Here is a 21,313-nt window from a genome sequence, read left to right as displayed (position 1 = left end):
CTTTCTTTGATAATATAATTGTGTCATATTATTAGGTGATTTTATGATTTGTAAATATAGGCTTTATGTATGTATATATCTTGTTGATGCCATGTTTACTCATTATCTCCCTTGAGCATGGGAAAGGTGCTTTATAAATAAAATGTAGCTATTATTATTATGATTATGATTTGCATGGTCTGCCCCACATTTGCATGAGGTGATGCCCTCATTCACAGTGATTTGCATGTCTTTGAAGTGAATTCATGGGCTTGTTTGAACTGCAAAACCAATTTGAAATGTTATTTCTTATGTGATGCAGAAATAAATTAACTTATGTGAATCATCACATTACAATCTGTGCAGTGTCATCTGTCATGTGCATGACATTTTATATATATTATTAAACAAAACATTTATTTGTTTTTGTGTTTTATGTCAAAATATGAAACTTTACTTTTTTTTAATATTATTTTAGATAAAAGGCTAAGAGAAAATAGCCATACATTTCCCAGACCTTGAACTTTTTGTGCCTTTATCTTCTATATGCGTCTCAACTTTTAGACTGACATCCCTCGTTCTTCTGTCTTACATGGTGTAATGATGGTGTGGATAATGGTTTATTTTAATCATGTGTGAGGCTGTTTGTTTTCGGTTTTCACACATCACATAAGCGCGTGATCAGCGGCAAGTGACGCAAGACCAGGGCGCGAGCACGTCTCTGCTACCATGGTAACATCAAATGTTACACAGGAACTGAAAGTAAGTCGTCAACATTTCGAAGTGTTTAACTATTTAATTAATTAATATAATGTATATTCTATTCAAATTCGTTATTTTATTCATTATTATCGACTATTTTAACGGGAAAACTCGCTTAGTAAATACACAATTGCGTCCATCAAGAAAAGTTGTTGACCTCTCCAGCAATATTATATTTTATATTTATGTTATGAGTCATATTTATTGTCTCTGATGGTTAAAGGAGTTGTTTTCTGTCAGTTTTAGCGGTATGTCTCAGAGTCAGTCTTCACGGAGACCCAGGGAAATGATGCCGGCGAAAAGAGTCGCTGACGGGCGGAAAATGCGCAGCCTCATCGCGGAGGATCCAGACTGGTCGCTGGCACTGGTTCCTTCACTAACAACACTCAGCCTACAGCATATTATAAAACACTTTGAAGGTAAACAATACAAATGTAGCCTATCATTTGTGACCCTGGACCACAAAACCAGTCACATGGGTCAGTTTTTTTATGATAGGACAATATTTGAAAATCTGGAATCTGAGGGTGCAAAAAAATCTAAACATTGAGAAAATCACCTTTAAAGATGTCCATTTATGTTCGTTTTTGTGCTCAGAAAAATAAATGTTTTATATATTCACGATAGGAAATTTACAAAATATCTTCATGGAACATGATCTTTACTGAATATCCTAATGATTTTTGACATAAAAGAAAAAACGATAATTTTGAGCCGTACAATGTATTGTTGGCTATTGCCACAAATATACCCGTGCGACATGTGACTGGTGACGTGATCCAGGGTCACATATGAACTATAGTGTCCTGCACCCACTAGTAAAAAATAAATAAATCATATTTCGTCATATTTATTACCATTTTCTAAACTGTAGCGAATAAACTGTGATAATGTGAGAAATGTTGAAGGTGTTGAAAGGGCACTGCCCCACTGACAGCTTTTGTGCCATTTTTTGAGAGTGTATTGTAATTGTTTGCAGATGCCATTAATGAAAGGATGTTCTCAGTTTGCACACGAGCCTGTACTGTGCATTAATATTTTGCAGAGAACCCCATTCTGGATGAACTCACGGCCAACTATAAAGCGTATGTCCTCCAGCGACTGCCAGCGTCTCTTCCCTTGACCGTCAGCGCAAACCTCATCAGTGACGAGAGCTACTGGAAGCGCTGCTGTGAAGGTCGCTGGCATCTCTGTGACGTCTCCACATACGGCAACAGCTGGAAACGCATGTTCTTCGAGCGTCACCTAGAGAACATCATTGAACTCTTCATCCCAGATGCAACCGACACCAAGACCGTCCTGGATCTGGTGCCACTGTGTGGAAACTACGTGAAGCGCCTTAAAGTCTCTCAGCTGCTGCCGCCCATCAAAGAGCCGCCCAGCTTCGACGAGGACGATCGTTCGGATTGTGCCAGTGATATGGGCAGTGAAGGACCCTCCATTGATCACTTTGATTTCCGGATTCTGCTCGACAAACTCCCGAACCTGGAAGAGCTGAGCGTGGTGTATGGAGTGAAAGGATGCGGCATGAACTTTGAGTGGAATTTGTTTGAGTTCACCTTCAGAGACTGTGAATCCCTGGCAAAAGCCCTCAATTCCTGCAAGACTTTACAGGTTCAGTTATTGTTATTATTAGTGTTTTTTTTCTTTTTCTTCAGTTTTCAGAAACCTTTTATAGGCTATGCAAAATATAGGATCACATTAAAGGGTTAGTTCACCCAAAAATGAAAATTCTGTCAGTAATTACTCTCCCTCATGTTGTTCCAACCCCGTAAGACCTTCGTTCATCTTCAGAACACAAATTAAGATATTTTTGATGAAATCTGAGAGCTGTCTCACTCCTCCATAGGCTTCTAAGACATTATAACTTGCTGACCCAGAAAATGCATTAAAGACATCGTTAATATAGTCCAAGTGACTACAGTGGCTCAATCTTAAGTTTATAAAGCGACGAGAATACTTGTTGTGCGCAAAAAAACAAACAAAAATAACGACTTTATTCCACTATTCATTTCCTTCTCTCTGGGCCTCAAGTTTTTTCACGTAGTATAACTGCGTAGCGTGTCTGTGTTGCACGTCACACGTAGGCTCACTAATGGCCGACGCTGGTCATGTGTGTGATGCGTGTGACGTACAACACAGACGCGCTGCGCTAAAACACTAACTCGAGGCCCAGAGAGAAGGAAATGAATAGTGGAATAAAGTCGTTATTTTTGTTTGTTTTTTGCGCACAACAAGTATTCTCGTCGCTTTATAAACTTAAGATTGAGCCACTGTAGTCACTTGGACTATATTAACGATGTCTTTAATGCATTTTCTGGGTCAGCAAGTTATAACGTCTTTAGAAGCCTATGGAGGAGTGAGACGGCTCTCAGATTTAATAAAAAATATCTTAATTTGTGTTCCGAAGATGAACGAGAGTCTTACGGGGTTGGAACAACATGAGGGTGAGTAATTACTGACAGAATTTTCATTTTTGGGTGAACTAACCCTTTAAAGGGATAGTTCACCTGAAAAAGAAAATTCTCTCATTAATAACTCACCCTCATGTCGTTCCAACCCCGGCCGTAAGACTTTCGTTCATCTTCAGAACAAAAATGAAGATATTTTTAATAAAATCTGAGAGCTTTCTGTCCCTCCATTGACAGCTACGCAACTACCACTTTCAAGAACCAGAAAGGTAGTAAAGACATAATTTAATGAATCCATGTGGCTCCAGTGGTTTTATAACCCTTTAAAGTCCCCCTGTGGTGAAAATCCAGCTTTTAATGTTGTTTATATGTCTGGTGTTTTTAATATGCTTTAAGACAAGCCATGTGTAAATTCATAAGTCGACACCATTGCTGAGTATTTTCTCCTTAAAACTGCAGTGAACCAAAGACAGTCTCAAAAACACGCTTTGAAATCGCTGGTGTTTCTGACGTCACAAACGACCTTGTAACCAATCAGATCAACGTGTGATCGTCAACCAGTGGATCTCTGAGCTGAGTGAGTGAGTGGAGGCGGGGCTCATTTGCATATTCATAGAGCTACGCATAGTAAATGAGGCAAGGGTGTCGAGTTACATTCAAGATATTTTAAGGCATGACCCATTTTTTTCCAAGGATTTTTTTTTTTTTTTTTTTTATGTCATTTTGGTGATCAAAGATGAGTTCTAAGGGATAAAATGATTGACTACAGGGGGACTTTAAGCCTCAGTTTTTTTCTGTGGAACACAAAAGATGATGTTTAGCAGAATGTTCACACCGTTTTCTTCATACAAATGAAGCATATAGTGATCAAGAACTGTCAAGCTCCAAGACGGACATGAAAACATCATAAAAGTAGTATATGCATCTTACATTTATGCCTTGTCTTCATACAAAATCATGATATGACTCCAGAAGGCTTGATATATAGCACGCACGTCACATGGACTCATTTTATGGTGCTTATTTTGTCCTGCTTGAGAGCCCCTGGCATTCGTCAGAGCATCTGTCTTGACATTTGGTTGTTAAATTCCAACTTTTCTCACCAGGTCTTCAGGATCCATCGCAGTAAGGTGGACGATGAGAAGTGTTGCATGCTTGTGAGTCAATTGCTGGATCACCCGTCCCTGCAGGAGCTGGACTTTTCACATAATCACATCAGCGACCGCGGAGCCCGGGCCATCGGGAAGCTTCTGAACCGCAGTCAGCTGAAGAGGCTGGTCGTCTGCAACAACCAGATAAGAGCTTCAGGAGCTCAGGCACTGGCTCATGCTCTGGCCAGAAACGCCACGCTGATGTCCCTTAACCTGAGGCTCAACCGCATCGGGGATGAAGGGGGTCAAGCTCTGGGTCAGGCTCTGATCGTGAACAAGACCTTAGAGAATCTTCACCTGGGGGGAAATAACATGTCAGAGCCCACGGCCGCGGCGCTGTCTCAGGCTTTGGTGGAGAACTGGACCCTCAAGAGCCTAAACCTGTCCAACAACAGACTGGGAATCGTGAGTAAACCTGAGAATAGGAAATTTAACACATTCTCATCTAAAAACTTTTCAACCAGTATAGAACACTGCAAAAAGTGAGTTTGTCTTGTTTTCCACAAAAAAATCCCAAACATTTCCAATATAAGAAAACAAGACGCTCAATTAAACAAGAACAAGGGGAAAAAATTAAATAAAAATTAAAACAGGAAAAATACCTGCCAATATGGTAAGAAAAAAGGTAAAATTAAAGGTTTATTTTTTCTTACCCCATTAGCAGATATTTTTCTCATTTCTAGCACCACTTAATTTTTATAATTCTTTCAGAAAACAATACTTAATATTTTGTTATTTTGCATCTGTATTTTGGTTATATTTTATATTCTGTATTATCTTTGTTTTACAGTAAAATATCTAAACATTCTTTAGCTAAGAAAAAAACATGATTTTTCTTATACTCAGTATTTTTGTCTTGTTTTTCAGTACAAGAACACAAGATGTTTTCTGAGAAATGCGTCAAAATTAAACAAGAAAAAATTTATAAAACAAGAAAACAAAAACAAATCTGCCAATGGGGTTAGAAAATTAACCTAACATTTCATTTTTTATTTTCGTAGATATTTTCTCTCAGTTTTGGCATAAAGTTCACAAAATTTTGATCAAATATTCAGAAAACAATACTCAATATTTTGTTATTTTGCATCTCAAGTAAATGTATCTTGATTTAAGAATGTTTAGATATTTGTACTGGAAAACAAGACAAAAATCACATTTTGCATTAAATTATTGCAGTTTATTAAGACCTTTCCTGGAAGTTAAAATGTGTGGAAATAAATCTTATATAGTGACAAGTGGAAAACAAATTACCGTAACAAGTAGGAACATTCTGGAAACCACCACTAAAACCCCAGCATCATATTGCAACATTTGCTGTCTCTAATATTCCCTTTTCTTCTTTCAATGAAAAACAAAGGCTGTTTTAAAGCATTTAATTGTCTGTAAAGAGGTGAATATGAAACGATACAGCCCTGTCGTTCACGTTCAATTATTCATGGCAGCAGGATAGATGTGCGCTAACACACAGACATGTGGGATGGGGATTACCTCTCTCCTGGGACGGATCGTCCAAATGGTTCCTGCATTTATCCGCTCCTCCCATCTCTGTTTCAAGGCAAATCATATTTCAAACAATTGCCTCTCATTCCGGAAAGAGCTCTGGTGCTGCACACCCGAAGCATTAGTCTGCACAGTCAAGAGATCTTAATGTGAAATGTAGAGTTTGCAGCTGTGCTTCGTCATCGGAGTACTTCAACCTTCGGATAGTGCGATGCCATTTACAGGAGAGATATTCAGCATTAACCATCAAATCTGATGCAAAGTCATGAATTATGATGGTCTGATCATTAAAAAAAAATAAAAAATGAGATGAATTCATCAAAAGCATTACATAAAATCAAAATTAGCTTTCTTGATACATGTTTCGGGTCTTAAGTTAATGTTATGGATGATTTTCTTTCATCAAAATGCTTCTGATATTACTTTTTTCAGTTGATGTCGCGAAGGCCATGTGGGTTAGTGGTTAATGTTAAAATATTGAATCTAGTCGTAATGCAGCCTTTCTCATTTATTAAATCATTTTATGCAGCAAAGCTTAACAATAATACCAAAAACGTAGTAATTTACGCCTAGTGTGTTGCCATGGCTTGGATACTTCCTTCCATGTTCAGTGCCCATTTTAACATCCACAATGTGAAAATTATGCAATACTGTTCAAAAGTCTGGGGTAAGTACGATTTTTTTTAAAGAAATTAATACTTTTGTTGAGCAAGGATGCATTAAATTGATCAAAAGTCATTTATAATGTTTCTATAAATGTTCAAATAAATGCTGTTCTTTTGAACTTGCTATTCATCAAAGAATCCTTAAAAATAATAATAATAATGTCTTGAGCATCAAATCATCATATTAGAAAATTAATAATTGAGCACCAATAATAATGAATGATTAAGCAGCAAATCAGCATATTAGGATGATTTCTGAAGGATCATGTGACACTGAAGACTGGAGTAATGATGCTGAAAATACAGCACAGGAATAAATTACATTTTACTATATATATTCACATAGAAAACACCTATTTTAAATTATAATAATATTTCACAATAGTACTGTTTTTACTGTATTTCTGATCACATAAATTGTGAGCCTAACACTTCCTTCAAAAGCCTTTAAATGTTTGAACAGTGGTGTAAGTCTTAATAAATCGCCAGTTCTCCACTGTTTAATATTTGGTTGTGGTGAAATGTTGTCTTTTTTAACTTTTACACTCATGTAACTGAGCTCTTTTTACCTTCACATTCGCTTATGATAGATAAAATCAAGTCTCGTCTATTATTTTTCTCATTTAACATGTTTTATTGGAAGCAAATGCCATTTCTTGTTCACTTTAGTTTAAAGTAGAAAGTCTTGACTGAAATCAATCAACCCTAGGACTTATTTAATGATCCTCTCTCACAGTTATGTCTCTGATTTGTGTGTGTGTGTGTGTGTGTGTGTGTGTGTGTCTGCTACAGGACGGCGGAAAGCTTCTGGAGGAAGGGATGTCCCACAACAGCAGTGTGTTGGAGTGTGACATCCGGCTGACCGATGTGGGTCAGGACAGTGAGTACTGCATCGCTCAGGCTCTCCGCGCCAATCAGGTCCAGGCTGCCCGCAAAAATCAATCGCAGCTGTGATCCCAGTGCCAAAGTAGAGTCAGCCAGGGAATCATTACTGGCCACTGGAAAACACTGAAAACTAATTAAAAAATGACCAAAATTACTCTTACTAGATCTATTATTCTTAAACAATGAAAATGTATTCAGACACCTTTCTCACATTATCACAGTTTATCCGCTATAGTTTAGAAAATGGTATTAAATATGAGTTATTAGTTGATATTTGACTGGTTTTGTCCGTCCTTCTGTTAGACTGTCTCACACATGAATTATGTTGAATATCTGTCAGCTGTTAAATTTAACTACACAATTAGATAATACCAGTTTAGCTCAACCGATCACCAAGCAATGCTTCATTTTGTTCAGTCTGTGTGTAAAAAGAGCATTAGCAATTACAGAAAAAACACTTCAGCAAAACATGGTCAGGTCAAAGTGACTGAATCATTTTTTGTCCACAATTTGTATAAATTTTACTGGTAGTCACTGTATGAAGAATTTTTGGGTATAATATGTCACAGTTTACTTTATTTTGCTCTCCTCACTTACATAAATGTACTATAGTGTCCTGCACACACTAGTAAAACAATATCAAAAATTATATCTGGTGTCTGAATCATTTTTGGTTTGACTGTATTTACATTACATTTAAATGGAAATACACAAACAAGAACAAGGATGATAACTATAACGATAATGATAAAGATATAGTTCTAAATGTAAAAGAATAGCAGAGTTCACACCACAACTGTAACACCCAGTAAACAATTACCGTCTTTCAACGTTGAAATATGGTTGAAAATAAGTCGGTCCACCGTGGACTGGTTTACGGCGTGATTTCAACTGATCATCTAAGTCTGTTATACATGCTAAAATAACGGAGAAAAACAAAATACCAAACCATGTTCATTATTATCTCAAATAAATGTAAAGAGTTTTACATATTCCATCAAGACGTTAAGGATCGACCAGTTTTCAACGTTGAAAAGTCGTAATTACCGTATTTTCCGGACTATAAGTCGCACTTTTTTTCATAGTTTGGCTGGTCCTGCGACACTGAGATGAAAACATTACCGTCTACAGCCACGAGAGGGCGCTCTATGGCGGAGTTGTTCAGAAGCGACACCAAGGATGAAGAAAATTCAGTGATGTGGAATGAGATCGCGGGTGCTTGGTGAACTTGTTTACTGGTAACTTGCTTGTTGGACTCACTGGCTTATGTTAATTTAGCCTATTCAGCCTCCCAGGTATATGTTCTTTATGCTATTGTGTAGCTGAATAACTGTTAGTGTGTTGTGTTAACACACCGGACACCTACTCAGCCTGTTGTTCTGTGTGCTACTGTGTAGTTGAATAACTTGCCTTTCCAGATTAAATGTCTGTTCTTGGTCTTGGATTTTGTGAAATAAATTTCTAAATAAATGCGACTTATAGTCCAGTGCGACTTATATATGTTTTTTTCCTCTTCATGACGCATTTTTGACTGATGCTACTTATACTCCGGAGCGACTTATAGTCCGGAAAATACGGTAGACGTTGAAGATTTACGTCTATTCAACATCTAATAGACGACTTTTTGCTAGCTGGGCGGTGACGGCACAGAGGAACGAAATCACTTTCAGAGGGATTTTTTTCCAGCTGATGAATAATTAAAAACACCGACAGCCAATCAGAATCCATCCTGCTTTAAAGAGCTCGAGCATTTAAAGCGACAGACGCCAAAACTGCAGCGGCTCTCAGAATAAACAGGGCTGCGTTTCCCAAAAGCATCGTTATCCAACTATCCAACTAAGTTCAGTTGAATGACGGAACTTGCAACCGGCTTCGGGAAGCGCATCCCAGAACGATATTGTGCGCTGGTGTGGACGCTAATAGTTATCGCTATAGTTGTGGTCATCGCCTGTAAGATCAGTGTGTTTGGCTCATGTTCAGCTGTGCATGACAGACTGTCAGTGATGTGACTCCCGCAGGAGAATTAGCTCATGATTAGCAAGACGTTTGTTGAGTGTCAAAGGTGTGTTGAAGGTCTTCAGTGTAGAAATGCTGATCAGCTGTTTCCCACTCCGCTTCATCACTGTTAGTTGAAGTTTAAAGACGCTGTCCTTTTCATCAAGCTTATCTGTACATACAGATCATGACATGAATCTCAGTATTTGTCGGACATCATGCAACGCTTTATACTTTAATGTGAACATTAAACGCATTTTACTTATTCAACAAGAAATAAAAATGGTGTTCCAAAATGATCCATTGGGATCTGATCAGATGATTAAAAATGGGTGTTAATGGACACTATTGGTAAAAGGCTTTGGGATCCATAAGAGTTTTAAAAATCTTTTATTCAGCAATGATGCATTAAATTGATCAAAAGTTAAATTTTCTGAACTTTCCTGTTAATCAAAGAACACTTTTTTTTAATCTCGGTTTCCTGTTTTTCAACTGATAATAATCAGAAATGTTTCTTGATTTGATTCTTGAAATGTTTCATGTGACTGAAGACTGGAGTAATGATGCTGAAAATACAGCTTTGATCACAGGAATAAATTACACTTTAATATATATTCACTGTTATTTTAAATTGTAATAATATTTCACAATATCACTGTTTTTACTGTATTTTTGATTTAAAAATGCAGCCTTGTTGAGCTTTCAAAAAACAAAACAAAAATCTTTTATCAGTACCTGGAGCCAGACCTGAATGAATGCCTAATAGCTTATTAGTTCTCATTTTTGACTAGTCCACACAGACCAGGCGACATTAGTCGAAAAGGAAATTGCTTTCATTACATTTTTGATGAAAGATAATGCGCACAGATGCAAATTCACCAAAAGACCAGGAGTTTTATTCAATTTGTACACACATGTTTGGCATCCAACCTGAGATATGCCACATATTTTATATAGGCAACATAGTGTTTACAGACTGATATATGACACTGGTTATTGTGTAAGCTCTATTTCCACTGAACATCGTCCATGGAATTACAATAATCATCCATGATTATAAAGTATCGTTTGGTCAGTGGGATATTTAATGAATAGACTTTCCAGCCAATGTCATAAAACATTCAGGAGAAATAATCACTTTCTGTCATTTAGAATTTGTTTCAGCATTGTGATACTGATTATTAACACACACACACGCACAATATCTCGTTATTCAATACATCCAAAGTCACATTGACGTTTACTGTATGCACACATGTAATGGTCAAATAAACAATTACCTTCAAAATTGTGACATTTTCTGTGCACATAAAAGTTTCCTATTATAATATATCAAGACATAGAACATATTTTATTTCCAAAGTTACAAAATGTGGTCACCTGGAAACTCTTGGTCCTCTAATTTACATACTAGGATGAATCTCTTGAATTAATACACTACCGGTCAAAAGTTTGGAATAACTGCGAATTTTATTTTATTTTATTGAAAAAGAAGTCTCTTCTGCTCAAGGCTGCATTTATTTATTTTAAAATACATTAAAAACAGTAATATTGTGAAATATTATCACAACTTGAAAGAACTGTGAATATATAGTAAAATGTAATTTATTCCCGTGAAAGACATTTATTATGTCTTTAATTTAAGAAGCATTGAATTTTCTGTTCATCAAAAAGTCCTGAAAAATGTATCATGATTTCCACAAAAATATTAAACAAAAAATGTTTTCAACACTGATAATGGTAAGAACCACCAATTGTACGTCGCTTTGGATAAAAGTGTCTGCTAAATGATTAAATGTAAGTTAATAATTGAGCACCAATAATAATTGATAATGAATAAGCAGCAAAGCATCAAATCAAGGATCATGTGACACTGAAGACTGGAGTAATGATGCTGAAAATTCAGCTTTGATCACAGGAATAAATTACACTTTAACATATATTCACATAGAAAACAGTTATGTTAAACTGTAATAATATTTCACAATATTACTCTTTTAACTGTATTTTTAATCAAATAAATGCAGCTTTGGTGAGCATGATAAACTTCTTTCAGAAACATTAAACAATCTTAATTATTCCAAACTTTCAAACTTCCAAACTGGATAATTGTTTGTCCTAAAATGAAAAGAATAAAATAAGAAATTGCATAAAGAAAATAGCATTCAGATTTCTGTGTTGTTGTTTTTTTGGAGAAAATTATTATTATTATAATTTCACAAATATAGTAATCACCATTTGAAAGGGAAATTGTCTTGAAAAAGTGGTTTAATTATGCAAAATATTTTCCTTTTAATTTTGTGAGTGAAATATGACCCAGACATAATTGAATATCATAATTATGAAATTATTGAAAATTAATAATAATAAAAACAAAACTTCAGGATGAAGTGATTTGGAAACTATCTGTCGGAGGTTCAGAGGTCGGAGGTCAGAGGTCATGCAGAGGTTAACTCTATACTGTCATACATTATGCAGTTAGGTTGGGCTTTTATAGATTATTTTGCCAATGCTTTATACAAACGAGTTCTGATTCTCTGAAAACAAAGGATCATTTTTGGTGCTGATGTACAGTAAGTGAACAAAGACACATTTATATTCTGCAGCAAATATTTGCCCTCGACTTTGCAGTTTCAAGATTTGACAGAACATGAACATCTATATTTATATTTCTAATTTTAAGATTCATTTTGAACATTATTTGTGTGTGGGGCTTATTTTTAGATTAGCTTTTCCGAGGGACCGATCTTACGGCTCAAAATGATTACGACATATTTTCTTTTCACAGTAACTTTTACATTTATATAAATGCAATGTCAACAGTTATAAGCTTTTAAATAATTCAACATAAACACTAAAATAATACAGTCTGAGGCACTTACATTTCCATATAAAAAGAGGTAGTTGCAGAAAATGTGAAAATTAAATAAAATAATGCTTTAGTTGATCCTACCTTATATATTAAATATTATCTTACATGTATAAGATAATGTTTATTAATGATCTAGCAGGACATTTCAAAGATTATGTATTTTGTTTGAGGTTCTCATGTCCTTCAGGCTGCATGTATTAAATTATTCAAAGCACCGACACTGTTGCCATAAATAGATCAGGAAAGAAAGGGGTTTATGAATACTTTGTAAGAATTTTTTACTGAATCATCTGTTCTGTATCATCCTTTTTAATTTTAATAAAAGTGATTATGTTCATAATGATTTTATTTTTTTAGGAAACACGTTATTTCAAAGCTGTTGAATATATATATACATTGCAAAAATGTAAAAATGTTTTGTTGCATTCTGACTGAATGACCAAAGTATGTTTTTTTTTTGTTGTTTTTTTTCAATATAAACAATTTTCATTTACATTAACTTTCTTAATGTGTTTTTGATGTCAACGATTTGTCAATGCATGTTATTGCAAATATTTTTTTTTGGAATGACGTTTCAATTTCATCTTTTCATCTTCATCAACTTTTACATTTTTACAATGATCATTTTACATTTCTCTTTTTTTTTCATTAAATATTTTGTTGTACTTAAAAAGATGTTCTATTATGGAAGTAAAATGGGTTGTGAATGCCATTTCATGTTGACTTCAAATGCAATGTGAGAAGTAGTTTGGCAGATGTTTAAGAGGCAGATGAATAAGTGTGTTAAAGGGATAGTTCACCCAAAAATCTAAATTATCCCATGATTTACTCACCCATGCTGTATATGACTTTCTTTTTTCAACACAATCAGAGTTATATTTAAAAATATGTAATGGCATTGAGTTTTTGAAGCCCCAAAAAAGCTCATCCATGCATCATAAAAGTAATCCTTATGACTCCAAGGGGTTAATAAAGGCCTTCTGAAGTGAAACAATGCATTTTCTATGAAAAATATTCATATTTATAACTTTATAAACTATAATCTCTTACTTCCGGTAACAGCCGTATGACCAGACATAAATTATGGGATATTAATGTAAATTTTTCTGTGAACTATTCCTTTAACATCCTTATAAAAGTCAGACTGCATTTGTTATGAAGAAATGTAATTAGGCCAATGTCCCATTCAGTGTTTGTTAAAGTTATTTCTGTGCTATCATAAGGGGGAAAGTACAGATTTTTAGCATAACCACTGAAACTGACATTTCTGAATCACCAAAGCGGGCAAAAAAAAGTTCCATTCCATTTGCAATTTTCATTTAAAGTCAACATGAACTCAAATGAAACCCAATGTACTTTCTTAATGTGTTTTTAATGTGAACAATTTTTCATTTGTCAATGTCAATGTTATTGTACATTTGTGCTATTGTACAATTAAGCATTCTCTCATTTGGGCATAGCAGTTTCAGTACCAGTCTGTTCCACAAATCAAGAATCATCAGTTTGCAAACAAATTTTTTGGGATTTATAGCGTCCTTTTGCAAACGCTATAACGAAGTCTCCACACAGGATCCGTTACGGTGCAGTGAATGGCGGTCATGACCGAGGCAGCCCTCGTTACGGTGGATGATCAGCACGGGGAAATACAGCGCGTCCTGATAGGCCGGTGGAGAGGGTGGGCTCTCCTCATTGGCTGACTGACCGGCCAGACATTGCGTGCTTTCCGTCGGGCAGCCGGGGTCGTTTAAGCTACTACTGTGACTTCTCCAAAGGCAGCTCCGACGTGAGCCGTACAAACGTCCCAGCGAGAACCGGCTGCCACTGAAGGGTAACCGCGGGCTGCTAGTGTTGCAGATGCTCAACGCGCTACGCGAGAATATCGAAGAGCTGCTGATGGACCGATGACAGCGCTCACAGTTCTGCCGGTATCCACCGAAGCCTCTTCCACCGGCCGCGCCAATCCCGCGAGACGAGAACGTGTTACAGCTGGACTGCTGTGCCAGATCCATTAGCACGGCTTCGGAGTAACTGGGAACGAGTTGCTGGTTGGAGCGAATGTGCCACTCGAGCTCTGTACTGTCGATGGTGTTTACCCGCGGGATGTGGCGGCAAAACGGCCTCTCGTCCAGCGGCGTAACGGCGACATAGTCAAACCCAAAAAGCTTCTCCACGTGATAATGAAGGTACGCCGTGCGATACTCCGCTAGGACGCGCAACGGCCAGGATAAAGTCAGCGCCGCCGCCAACCAGAAGCTAAACTGCGACGCGTACCAAGGCAAGCGATCCGGATCTGCACATGCAAGCACGTATTCCTTAAACTCAACGTTTTTGAGGTGCATTCCTTCTCGAGCTTCCATGTAATCATCAAGTCCTTCGTTCTCGGTGAAGAAGCGCGCTCTTTGCGTCAGATAGGAGTTCTCGGACTCGACGTTAGCGAAACTAAAGCACTTGGTGAAGCGTAGCCTGGTCACTGGAAAGCTGTCTAGGCCTGTTAAGTGCTTGGAAATGTCTTTAACCCCGCAGTTCCCGTAATCAAACTCGGCTTCGGCGACGTGCGTGTTCACGCGCTCGTGGTAAACCTGCGTGGTCGTGTAAGCGTCCCCGTTGCGGTAGCGAGTTACTTGTCTCGTCCGCCGTACGTAGTGATAGCTAATAGCCTTCCACCAGATGCAAGGCGTGGCTTGTTGCATGCGATGCACGCGCTCGGCGATGCTCTCCAGGTCTACTTTAAACTGAAGTTCGCTGCGTGAGTTACAGTGCCAACACTCCACTAGGTAAACCACGTAGAGCATGACGAGGAAAGCCACTGGGATGTAGATGTAGCCGTTTGAGCAGGGGCTGTCGTGGTACATCATGGACTTGCCCTTGAAGGCGCTGTCGAAGGAGAGACGCGTGACCTTCGTGACCTGGCACCAGGTCATCGCGATCACACAACTGTACATTAGAAGCGACAGAAGAAGGCATTTCCAGTGCGAGTCGCGACACAGGGACTTGCTCAGGGACTGCTTCAAGGGTCGTTGCTGTAAAGATATAAATAATAGAAAAGGAGAAGTAAAAAAATGCCCTGGAGAAGTGCGAAATAGATCTGTGGCAGTTTTTTCCCCTATAGGGAAAATTCAAGAAAGCATGTCTTATACTGTAAAAAAAATGTGATGGATGCCTTGCTTACACCTGATATTAAAGGAGACATATCATGCTTTTAAATTGTTCCTTTTTACATATAAATCATACATTTGTAGTCTATATAAAGCGGAACTGCAATGCTTGGGTCTGAATTCCTCATTATTATAGCTCCACAGGCCCCTTTTCTACCCCTTTTCTGATGTGCGTCTGAGAGCAACTCGTTTTGGTGCGGTCTCTTTAAATACAATTGAGACACTTCATACCCCGCCCACACTCGGTTCAACTCCACCCCGTTCGGCCATTTTTGTAGTTTGATAGCAGAGATACGATTATCTGCGGCACAGAAACTTTTTATTCACACGTTATTAACAAAATGTCAACAACGGAAGACTTGTCCAGCCAGCCTTACATGTTCGAGCCAGAGTCGGAGCTGGAGCGAGATGAAAATGAAGACGACGAACCTGTAGAACAACGTCTTCATATGGATGTATCGCAATGGTGTGTACTGTATTTACACATGAAACTTTGGTCTTCCGACCTTTTACCACCGTGTCGATTTATTTTGATTAATATGTGCAAGGGAGAGAGAGCAAGACAGCGTCTAGTTTGGAGACGGTGAAGTCTTGTTTACACTTTCGCCTGGCTCTGAAGAGAGAGTGAGCGCGCGCGACCGGGTCTCTCTCTCTGCCCGTTCTTTCAGTTAAACATGCGTCCTGTAACAAGCGCGGCAGTTCATCTACATTAGACGGTGTAATGAAGCGTGTGGGTTACTACATCCAACAATTGAACATTTTAACTTACCCTCTCATAACTTCTGCATCCTTTAGCTTGGACTACAAAATTGCAGCGAGAAATAAAAATGGCGGATTGCTCGAAGTGGTGGGCCGGAAGTCAATGTCCTTATTTGGCAGTTCCGCTGCAAATACTGTGACGTAATAGTTAAAAAAACGTCATAGATAACAGAAAAATCGGAACAGGTTGAAAAATATGACCAAAACAGAATATAAAGATATCAACGAAGCACCTGAAGAGAATAATTTCATATTTTCTGTACTTCTAAACACTCCAAATATACAACAAAATGCATTTAACTGCTAAAAAAGTGCATTTGGCATGATATGTCCTCTTTAAGATGTGTTTTGGTCGATCGGATCACAAGTAGACGAGGGGGAGACATTCCTGTTTACACCTGGTGTTTTAATCCGTCTCTTTTTGTCCACTTTCATCCTGATTTCTTTGAGGGGAGGGTCTATGGGCGGGTAAATGTATGGATTTTTCAGATCTTTCGATCTAATGGACGGAATAAGCTCGCATAAATTTACATTTAAATTCAGAGTCAGTTCATTCGCATTCGGAGATCGACTATTTTTGACTGTCAGAATGCCGGCGGACACAGAGACAGTGAGTTGATCAAAATCTTTCTCTTTAGTAAACTCTGTGTACACAAACAATGTTCTCAATGCTGGAGTTCATGTGTAGAGCCTCTGGTGATACTGAGAGCAAAGTTTCATGTTGTGTCGAGTCTTCTTAGTGTTTTAAAACCCTACAGTGGGAAGGAACCAAAACTCCATCATGTTCTTTGAGATAATCTTTTGCAGATTTATTGACTGTTCCAAATTTCGGGTTAGTTGCATGTAATTGTGCATAATTTACTGTTATTACTATGGTAAGTACATGTAACATTTTGTTGACTTTGATGACAAATTGCTTGTAATTTTCCTCATTTGTAATTCACTTTGGATAAAAGCATCCGCTAAATGAATTGATATCAATTTAAGCATCCCCGTTTGTAGAAAATCCAGTCCAGGATTTAAAGTCCTCTTGCCTAGCTGGAAGGTATTTATTTGAGCTGTGATATATCAAGGGTTAATTTCATTCAAACATTCAAGTGTTAAAGTCACCATTAAATCAAAATTGACTTATTTTTTATGGAATATTGCAGTATTTATTATAAATGATTTATCCGTGCACATCATTATTTTTGTTAAATTCATGTGTCTCGTAATCTTTAATCAAAATATCTTCCCTCTTCTCTTCTCTGATGATGTGGGTGGGGCAATAACCTGTCACTCACATGAGATCAGCCAATAGCAAACCACAACCATCCAATCAATTCCTCACAGACAAAATCAAGCCCCGCCCACATTTGTTCTCGTTCCAGAAAGTGTTTCACTTTGTTATACGTCAAAATAGGGGTAAACAAAGACTATCGCAACTTCCGTTTCATCACATTGCCTGATTTAGTTGATTTCAGGAGCTTTTGTGGAAGCAGCAGGCCAGCAGTTGGCATTGGTTTTTTTTGGTGCTTGTTGCATGTATTTAAGTAAGTTTGCTTCATATTTCTTAAGTTTTTCTTGAGTATGAGATTGCATGCCATGTCTTATGCCCTTAACATGGCAGAAGGCATTAAATAATTGATAACGTTCTTCCATAATTATCCGCTCTACCTTTTAGCACGGCCCCTGGAAGCCCGCACCGCTGGAGCTCTCAGCGGGAGCCAGAGCACTTATGACAAGTAGCCCTTATGAAGTATTTCTCAGACATTAATATACAATGCAATTTATTTTTTAGTATTTGAGTTTCCTCACATCCTTTCAAGTATGTCAGAAATGTGATCACTAACATGAAGTCACAGAGGGACCAATGAATTTGAGGTTGAATGAGGACATTCTGCAGAAAAAAAAGATTGGTTTATGAAACATGATGTTGTTAACCAAACCTAAAGGGCGTGGGTTTGATTTTGACATTAGTGGGCACACAACGGATATGAGGGGTTTTACATTTATAATAGACTTTTGACTGAAATTGCATGTCATCTAAAGCCTTTATTTATAGATACTGTAGCAAACAGACTCATAAAAGGAGTTTTTCATGTCAGTATGTTCCTGAGAAAATAATGACTCAGTTTTGATTATGTATTTAGCTTTCTGTACTTCATGATGGAATATCTAAACAATCATGCATTGATTTCCAGGTGCATTTCTTATTAGGATTATTTTTATAATTACCATATTCAATGTTTCTGTGTTATCTTTTATGTCAAATACAATCAATTCATTTAATCAATTAATTCAAATAATCAGAAAAATTGTACAGACTGTTTAATGCTGCTCAAATGAGGCGTAAATGTATTTATTTACCAGGGTTCCTGCGAGTCTTTAAAAGTCTTAATTTGCCCTCAAGGCCTTAAAACAGACTTAAATCAGAGCAGAGAGTCTTAAATTCATATATGTGAAATAATCTGAATATGTGAAAACACGCTACTGGTGTTAATGGAGAAGTAACACTACTTAAAGTGCAAGTTAAACTCGATTTAGTGTGGACCATTTATAACAGAAAAAGTGTTCATTTTCACACTAGGCTGTGGATTTAACACTTTAAAATTTGCTGTGAAAGTCATGGCGTTAAATGTTGCATACATTGCGAAAAATGTATATCTTCCTCAGTATTTTTGTCCTGTTTTCCAATACAAATATCTAAACAAGTTTAAAATAATCAACAACATCCACTTGAAATAATTATGATTTTAAATGATTTTGCATGTTGGAATAAACCAAAAAACACCCTTACCAGGGTTATAATCATGAACTAAAACTAAAATAATAATAAATTAAAAATGCATTACTTAAAATAAAATAGCATATACTTCAACATTTCTCATTTTCATTTAGTTTAATTACTAAAATTAAATTAAAAATAGATACAAATTACAGAAACAACAAAATTACTAAAACTCGAAATGACAATGAAAACTGAAACTATAACATGAACTGTAATTACAAATATTAACAAACACTATAATAGTATATTAGTGATATTAAAATAACACCATGGGTTACTCTGACACTAACTGATATGTGTGCTTGTGGTTAATGCCGAAACCTCATTGACCTTCATAAATTGAGCTAATTTGGTCTTTGAATGTGAATTACATGCCGTTTAATTTTGTAAACAGGTTATAGTTCAAATCACTTTTCTTTGAGTGCAAGTGTTCATGCATATCATTTGTAGGCACTTTGAAACGTAATTACTGAATAAAGAGCTTCCATCGACCCAAAGGGGAAGCACTTCTGAGGAACTACTGATCACAGGAGTTAATCACCACCTTTAATCAGCAGCCAAATCATGTGTTCAGCGTGAGATTCCTGACGTTCTGTGTTCCCAACCATCCAATCAGATCAAGCACTGGGGACGAATCACTTCAGCAGTGAAACAAAGCCTCTGTAATGTGCTCAAGCCCAAACCCTGAGGCTGTTTCAGTCAAGATATACTGAGGATTCTCTGCTGGGATCGTCCTGTATATTTTGGGAAGTGTGAGCGGGGTGTCCCACTTTCATTCAGACTATTATAGTGCTCTTGAGTTGGTCATTTTAGTAACATGACATAACAGACAATGACTTTCTGGGGTTTAGTTGCAGTCAGGACGGCCCTTAACATGCTCCTCAACTTCATTGTATTAATAAAGAGTATAATCTTTTTATTCTGTTTGAAAATACACAGTAAGACATTATTGGCCCTACTGTGAAATACATTCAGGTCCCACTTTTTGCAGCCAAGTCATTATGAAAATATATGATCTATCATTAAAAACAACTTAAATGTTACTTAACAGGAATTGGGTGAATCTCATAAAAACATGCAGGTCATATTCACCCCAAAATGTAGAAAAGTAAAAAAAAAAAAAAAAAAAATCTATTTTTATTTTAAAAAAATGCATACAATCATATTTAATTTATATAAATCTATAAAATAATATTTTTTAATAAAATTATTTTGAAATAAATATTTTAAGAATTTTATTTACGTTATTTACATAATACTACACATAAACAATGGCATGTGATTTTTGTTGTTGTTGTTGTTGTTGTTGTTGTTGTTGCCAAAAAAAAAAAAAACAACAGGCAGTAATTGCACCAAAATATTAGATTCCAGTGAAAATTCCCAATTAAAACATTATTAAATACAAGCAAACAGTCATAAAATATGAACAAATAATTACACATCAAATGAACAGTGCTTTTCAGGTGCATATAAATGCTAAGTATTTTAAGAAAAATAAATTATAATATAATTTATTTTATTAATTTGACAATGTGGTGAAATATGACCATATATGAGTTATTTTTTTCTAGTACTGTCTGCCACTGCATTTGGACGTGTCTTTGTGTATCTACTCTCTCACTCACGTGCACACACACACACACACACACACACACACATCATGTGTGTGTCAATTAAACATTAATCGTATTGCATGTATTAGCTTCTCTATCTTGCATGTTGCAAACCATACAGAATAAAGATACTATGAATTATCTTCTGTCGTGGTTTGTAACAAAGGTTTCCCTCATCGGATGAAACTCACCAGTTCCCGCGGCGCGTCCGTGTGCTCGTGCGCGTGCAGGACATCAGAAGCACTGCTGTCAGTGACCGGAGCTGCTGGAGACATGATGAAGAAGAAGAGGAAGATACTGGAACATGAACATCACAGCCATGGGTCATCCATCATAGTGCATCCTCAGCGAGGAATCATCCTGACACAGCACGCGCACTCGTGTGTCCTCAGAGTCTGAGAAGAACTAAACACTTGCGGGATCGCTGGCTGACCAGATCATTTGCTTTGAGACTAGTGCGTTGCAAATAAAAGAAGCCAATCCACAGCGAGATGCAGAAATCGTATGGAAAATGAAGCAGCAGCGAAGCGCATGAACGCGGAGTGAATGACAATGAGGCGCGAGATGAGTCCACGCGGATGCGCAGCACAGATCCAGGTAACGGGGGCGAGTGTGTGTGTGTGTGAGTGAGTGAGAGAGAGAGAGAGAGTGTGTTGTTTATCTATCCCAGTCGTCTCTGCTGAGGATCGTACGTGACCTTGACTCTATGCATGTGGTTTCCCATTTCTAAACTTACTAATGGAAAAAAAAATCATAGTCTCTGTTTAAAAACAAACATTTTACCTTTTCAGTAGAA

General features: G+C 37.0%; 2 protein-coding genes across 3 annotated transcripts; one reads left to right on the top strand and one right to left on the bottom strand.

Moving 5' to 3' along the window:
• Positions 1–718: 718 nt before the first annotated feature.
• Positions 719–8,870, top strand: drc5 (dynein regulatory complex subunit 5). 2 transcript variants are annotated; one of them, XM_084091943.1, is made up of 6 exons: positions 719–741; positions 982–1,160; positions 1,787–2,355; positions 4,259–4,708; positions 7,261–7,348; positions 8,439–8,870. In XM_084091943.1, exons 2-6 carry the CDS (start codon positions 992–994, stop codon positions 8,459–8,461), a joined length of 1,299 nt encoding a protein of 432 aa, XP_083948069.1. In that variant the 5' UTR covers positions 719–741; positions 982–991; the 3' UTR covers positions 8,462–8,870. The 2 variants fall into 2 exon arrangements, with proteins under 2 accessions (XP_083948069.1, XP_083948068.1); XM_084091942.1 differs by having other exon boundaries at positions 7,261–8,870.
• Positions 8,871–11,450: 2,580 nt separating this feature from the next.
• On the bottom strand, positions 11,451–21,109 carry tmem151ba (transmembrane protein 151Ba). Its single transcript, XM_084091941.1, has 2 exons — positions 20,709–21,109; positions 11,451–15,240 (listed from the first exon to the last, which is right to left on the bottom strand). Exons 1-2 carry the CDS (start codon positions 20,790–20,792, stop codon positions 13,768–13,770), a joined length of 1,557 nt encoding a protein of 518 aa, XP_083948067.1. The 5' UTR covers positions 20,793–21,109; the 3' UTR covers positions 11,451–13,767.
• Between the last annotated feature and the right edge of the window lie 204 nt (positions 21,110–21,313).

The sequence above is a fragment of the Abramis brama genome (assembly GCF_963993115.1).
Source record: "Abramis brama genome assembly, chromosome: 18".
Classification (NCBI taxonomy): domain Eukaryota; kingdom Metazoa; phylum Chordata; class Actinopteri; order Cypriniformes; family Leuciscidae; genus Abramis; species Abramis brama.
Note: the sequence above shows the minus strand (reverse complement) of the source record. Positions and strands in the feature narration are given on the sequence as shown.